Source organism: Egretta garzetta, unplaced genomic scaffold, assembly GCF_000687185.1.
Source record: "Egretta garzetta isolate BGI_Z169 unplaced genomic scaffold, ASM68718v1 scaffold867, whole genome shotgun sequence".
Lineage (NCBI taxonomy): Eukaryota > Metazoa > Chordata > Aves > Pelecaniformes > Ardeidae > Egretta > Egretta garzetta.
The window spans coordinates 27,629-33,721 of NW_009260291.1; the positions used below are offsets into that span (position 1 = coordinate 27,629).

Here is a 6,093-nt window from a genome sequence, read left to right on the forward strand (position 1 = left end):
GAGTTGAACTGTGCCTTCGAGTGCCTGCTGAAGCTGACCCCTCTGCTTGACAAAGCAGATCAGCGATGCAAGTGAGTGCTGGCCGTGTCCAGGGCTGACCTGCAGCACTGTGAGCCTGTGGCCAGTCTGTGCCACAACCACCCCGTCATCTCTGCGGGGAGCCACGGTAGGGGGTGCTGGGGCAGCCCTGACAAAGCTTTTTTAGTTTCTGATCCAATTCCTTCTTGCTGAGGACCTGATGCTGCCGAATGAGCGAGGCAGTGAGTGTCTGACAGCTGATTCACATGTTGGTGATGCTGTGTGATACCTGGAGCTGCTTTTGGCCCTGCAGCATCCTCAGAGGGGTGGGAGCAGGGCCAGGAGGGCAACCCAGGAGTCCCCCTGCCCTGTGGCACTGTCTGTAAAAAAAAGAATGCTGTCCCTCAGGCTAATGCTCTCCTCTCTCTTTCAGCTGCAACTGCATGAATCTGCTCCTGCAGGAGTGCAGCAAGCAGGGGCTGCTTTCAGAGGCCAACATGACCAACCTGATTGCCAAACGGTACAGCTCCCTCAAAAGTCTGGGTAACCAAGTGGGGGTGGGAGCATCTCGCCTTGCTGCCCTTCTTGCCGGGGGGGGGGAGCCTAAAGGACCAGCTGTGATGCCACTGGCTGTCCTGCAGGTGGGACACCGTGGCCTGGAGGGACAAGGCTTTGCTTTCAGTGACGGATTGAGTACAGTCAGTCTGTCCTCTCAGAGTGGCAGCTGGTGGTGGCCTGAGGTGGTGGCCTTCCCTTGGGGGGTGCCAGTGATGGAGGTGGGTGGGATGTGGCTGAGGATGGGGAGGAGTGAAGGCAGGGTGACGAATTCCTGCTCACTGGCCCTTCCTTGTGGATCCTCCAGAGCAGCGGACAGAGAACATGCTCCGCGCTTGAAATCGGCAGAGAACGCCAACATCCAGCCAAACCCAGGGCTCATCCTGAGGGCCGAGCCAACTGTCACCAACATCCTGAAGGTGAGTCCCCTCCTGCATCTGTGCTGGGCAGGCTGGTCTCAGCGCCAGAGCCTATTTCCAGCAGCACCAGTCTCAACCAGGCCACCGGGGTGGTTGGGAGGTGCCTGATCTCCCCCTGTGCTGTGGTGGAGGAATGGAGGAATCACTCCCAGCCTTGCTGCTCTGCTGCGGAGACCAGGAGCTCTCCTCCTCCTTCCCAGGAAGCTGGAGGAGCTGTCAGGTGGCACATTGTTGTCAGAGCCAGCAGCCTGAGCCCAGCCAGCTCTGCCTGTCCTGCTGTCAGCTGCCTCCCCACGTGCATCTCCCCTGGTCCCCAGGGACTACCCCTGTCCCTGTGTCACTCTGGTTCCCTCACTGCTGCTGAGTGCAAGAGGATTTTTTGCTGCCAGTTGTGTTGCCTCGGTGCTCCGTGGCTCTCCCCTGCGCCGTGCCCTGTGGTGCCTGGGGCACAGAGGGCTCCATTGCCACCCCCCGAGCTCTGTGGGTCTCTGCTCACTGAGGCCTTGCAGGCTCTGGCAGCCGGTCAACTCTGCCCCCATGGCCAGAATTTGACTGCTGCTCTGTAGCACACATTGCCTGTGACTTCTCTTTCCTCTATTTTTTTTTTTTTTTTTTTTTTTTTGTAGACCATGGATGCGGATCACTCCAAGTCCCCTGAGGGCTTGCTGGGGGTCTTGGGTCATATGCTGTCTGGGAAGAGCCTGGACTTGCTGCTGGCAGCGGCAGCAGCGACCGGCAAGCTGAAATCCTTTGCTCGGAAGTTCATCAAGTGAGTGTCCACCTGGATGATACTGTCCATGGTGACCAGTGGGGCTGGGGTGAGCGGGCAGCCCCCCAAACTCTCCCTCAGACAGGGCTGGATGTGCCTCTGGCCCAGTGTTTGTGCAGCACTGGATCCAGCAGAGCCCTGGGGAGGGCTGGGATCTCAAGAGAGACTGCACCCTGCAGCACCTCATCTTTGCTTCTGTGTGAACAGGGCAGAAAATTGAAGGCAGGTTGGTTTAAGGGTATTAAACTGAAAGTGCCGGGACAGCCTCAGATCCAGGGCGCTCGCTGTGTGTGCGCCTTCAGTCCCCAGACGCCCGTGTCCTGGTTAGAGCACACGCACCGGCACGCATGGGGCTGCGTGATGTGTTTGCTTGAGCAGGGAGGCCTGGGGCAGCTCGAACCCCACGGCCCTGCCGTGCTTGCTTCATCTGGGGGTTCATGCTGCTGCGGTGCGGAGAGGGCCGTGCTCAGGAATCCCCACGCAGCCAGGCAGAGCCGGCTGTGGTGAGAGGATGCGCTCTAATGCCAGGCTGACTGGGTGTGGGGAAAAGCAGCGTTGCTGGACCTGTTTTGCTGCAGGGGAGCAGGGGGAGGAGGCGGCTCAGCCCTGCTGTGCCGGAGGGTGTCTGCAGAGCCGGGCCCCGCTTTGGTCCCTGCCCACCCTGCTCCTCTGTGCGGGACACAGAGCTGGGTGCTGGGCTGGGGTGCAGGAGGGGGTCGGCAGCCCCCTGCCTGTCTCGGGGATGGGAAGAGGCCTGTTTCAAGGGATGATAATGCTTCACCGCGGCTCTCTCTGCCCCCTCTAGGCTGAATGAATTCACGAAGCACATCACCGGAGAAGGCTGTAAGTGCATGCGCATCCGTGTGTGGGGTGGTTTGAGCTATGCTCCCCCCGCCACTGCCACGTGCTGGGACGCTGCGGGGCCTGGCTGGATTAAGCTGGGACTATCTGCGGCGCCAGAGCAAGCCGAGCTATGCCGGGCCTGGCTGGGGGCTGCTGGCAGGGAGCACAGCACAGGGGGCATGTGGCTGGGTGCCAGCAGGGATCTGGGCTCCCTGGGGACCCACTGCCCACATGTGTGTCCATCCCAAATGTGGGGTGTTCCCTGCTTGCAGGGGAAGAGCTTTTTTTCCCCAGCCTAGCCCATGGGGCCCCTCCGGGCCAGCCCTGCCCTGGCTCCCTCCCTGGAAGGGGTGATGTGTCAGCACAGAGCCCGAGATAAGGACTCTGACTGCATTCGCGTGTGATGAAACTTGCTGAGTGCTCTGACCTTCCGTGGTGTGGGGGGAGCCCCAGAATGGGCTGGGGCTGCCGAACAGGAGGCCAAAGCTGCTTTGGGGGCTTGAGCAGAGGCAGATGGGGTGGAGGGAGGCACTTGGCACATCCCGTAGAGCACACAAGCACTTGGGGGTTAGAAAAGCTGCCTGGAGGAAGCAGGGTCCTGGCCCCTGAGCTCACAGGGCTCCTGCCTGCCTCCTTATGCTGAGACTGGAGATCCTCAAGGTCTTTGTTTCTCCTCCCTCAGCCAAAGGAGCCTCGGTTCGGGCCCTGCTCTTCGACATCTCTTTCCTCATGCTGTGCCATGTGGCCCAGACCTATGGCTCGGAGGTAAGCATCCTCCAAGGGGATGGGGCTCTGACCTTGTGCTGTAGCCTGCCAGCCTCCTCTAGCGGCCAGCTTGCCATGGCCACCATCCCCACAGCCATCCTGCTGCGTGGGATAGAGCAGTCAGTGCCTTTCACCGGGTGCAGGTGGAAATCTGTCCTTGAAGGGTCTGTCAGTGCCAGGCGATGGAGCAGGGGTGGCTGCAGCCTTCCTGAGGGCTTTGGTTGCACTCTCTTTATGGTACCGTGGTGTCAGTGGGAACACTGACTCCGCACCCTCTCCTGGCCAGCTCTGATCTCACCCAGACTTTTCCCAGCATTGCCCCTCTGGTTTGGCCCTGGCTGGCCAGGGGGGCCCATGCAGCCATGCTGAGCCTCAGCCCTCCCCCATGAGAGGAGGAACTTGCAGCCCCGCTCAGGAAACAGTACTTTGGTTGCATGAAAATTTTCCAGGTTTCGACATCTGTGTGTGCTGGGAGGCAAAATGATACCGAAACACCGGGAACATGGAGAGAGAGCAAAAAGCGGGTGGGAGGGGGCCTGCCCGGATGGCCCTGGGGAGCGGGGAGGGGGAGTCCTGGCTGGAGTCAGCTTGGAGCGGACGTGCCCGGGGCTGTCTGATGAGGTCTCATCCCTTGGCCCGGCCCAGAGCGACTTTCCTGCCCAGCTGTTGCTGAACAGATGTGCAAAACTTTTTTGACAAAAATAGCGTCTCTTGGGTGATGGTGGGCTGAAGGGAGGAAGCGGCGTGCGGGATTCCCAGCTCGTGTTCCCCCCGGGAGCCTTCCCAGCTGGCTGCTGGCTGGGCTGCATACCCTGACCCCGGGCTGCGTGCCGCGACCCTGCAGAGCCACGGGCCAGCCGGCCTTGGCGCTGGGGACCCTGAGCACAGCTTGGTGGGTGGGGGACAAGTGGCCCTTTCTGTACAGGACGTGGTGACCCCCCCCTTGCCACGCTTGCAGCCCCTCAGGACTGGTCCTGTCCTGGCATCTCCCCGAGGGAAGGCACTGGGGTGCTGCTTTGAGATGGGCTGTGGTCCCCCGGGGAGCCCTCTGGTAGAGGGGGAGAACCACAGACTGGAAAACAGTGCCTTATGGAGGGCTGACCAGTGCCTTACTGGGAGCTGACCAGTGCCTGCCTCTCCATGCAGGCCACAGGGCGGCGCTGTTCCCCCAGCCATGAGCTCCCCAGGTTGAAGGGGCAGACCCCGGGGTGTGGGGGTCCTACCCCAGGGTGGGGGGTCCCAGCAGGGTCCCTGCGGGATGCAGGCCGCATGACAGACCCTGTGCTGGTTCCCTTCCAGGTGATCCTGTCGGAGTCGAACCCTGCGGATGAGGTGCCCTTCTTTGAGACCTGGATGCTGACCTGCATGCCTGAGGAGGGGAAAATCCTTAACCCCGACCACCCCTGCTTCCGCCCTGACTCCACCAAGGTGGAATCCCTGGTTGCCCTCCTCAACAACTCCTCTGAGATGAAGCTGGTGTAAGAGCTCAGCCTGCACACCCACCCTGCCGGGGCAGGGTGGACCGGGAGGGGAGCACCCACCCAATCTTCCCTGGTCCCATGGCTTCTCTGAATGAGTGCCTGAACCCCTCCACCTCTCTCTTCCCTGGCAGGCAGATGAAGTGGCATGAGGCATGTCTGAGCATCTCAGCTGCCATCCTGGAGATCCTCAATGCCTGGGAGAATAGCGTCCTCACCTTTGAGTCAATCCAGGTGGGCCTGGCGGGAGGATGGTGTGGGGCAGAGCAAGGCACTGCCACTGCACTGTGTCCCGAGGAGGGGCCAAGGCTTGAGCAGGGCAGGGGTCTCCTGTTTTCCTGTCCTGAGTGCTCCTGCAGCCACCGTGGAGCTCACTGGCTCCTGTGTGACTTGGGTGGGGAACTGACATGGCTTCAGATGCTACCCTGAACTGCCCTCTTGGTGGCAGTGGGGCTGGCAGGGGCATGGTCAGTCCGTGGAGGAGTGAAGTGCTTGGACCCTGCAGTTGGGACCCATAGCCCTGGGAAGTGATGCTGAGATAAAGCCTGTGCACCCACACGTCTGTGCTCATCCACCTCCACTGCCATCTCCTCCCCTAGAAAATCACAGACAACATCAAGGGGAAGGTGTGCAGCATGGCGGTGTGTGCGGTGGCCTGGCTGGTGGCCCATGTCCGCATGCTGGGCTTGGATGAGCGGGAGAAGTCCCTGCAGATGATCCGGCAGCTGGCCACCCCCCTGTACAGCGAGAACACCCTGCAGTTCTACAATGAGCGGTGAGCTCCAGTGCACCAGGCCCTGTGCTGTGCCGTCTCCCGCCCTTCTTCCACCTCCTGGGGCCTGCGTGACCCTGTCTGTCTCTGCCGCAGCGTGGTGATCATGAGCTCCATCCTGGAGCACATGTGCGCAGACGTCCTGCAGCAAACAGCCACGCAGATCAAGTTCCCCTCCACGGGCATGGACACCATCCCCTACTGGAACCTGCTGCCCCCCAAGAAGCCCATCAAGGAGGTGCTGACAAGTGTCTTCACCAAGGTGCTGGAGAAGGGCTGGGTTGACAGCCGCTCCATCCACATCTTCGACACCCTGCTGCATATGGGGGGGGTCTACTGGTTCTGCAACAACCTGGTCAAGGTACAGGGTGGACACGGTGGCTGTCGAGCCCAGGACTGCTGGGGCTAGCCCGTGTTCCCAGTGCCCAGGAGTCCTGGTTGTGGCTGGGCTGACTGCTGTGACAGTCCCGGGCG

At 61.2% G+C, this 6,093-nt stretch overlaps 1 protein-coding gene across 3 annotated transcripts in view; it reads left to right on the forward strand.

Moving 5' to 3' along the window:
• MED24 (mediator complex subunit 24) overlaps positions 1-6,093 on the forward strand; it is a 20,826-nt gene that overhangs the window by 10,205 nt on the left and 4,528 nt on the right. For all 3 annotated transcript variants that reach the window (XM_009642548.2, XM_035897958.1, XM_035897959.1), the window contains 8 exons: positions 881-992; positions 1,619-1,761; positions 2,567-2,604; positions 3,287-3,369; positions 4,669-4,847; positions 4,982-5,081; positions 5,447-5,622; positions 5,716-5,980. In XM_009642548.2, coding sequence (XP_009640843.1) covers positions 881-992; positions 1,619-1,761; positions 2,567-2,604; positions 3,287-3,369; positions 4,669-4,847; positions 4,982-5,081; positions 5,447-5,622; positions 5,716-5,980 — 1,096 coding nt within the window. The remainder of the gene's footprint in view (positions 1-880; positions 993-1,618; positions 1,762-2,566; positions 2,605-3,286; positions 3,370-4,668; positions 4,848-4,981; positions 5,082-5,446; positions 5,623-5,715; positions 5,981-6,093) is intronic.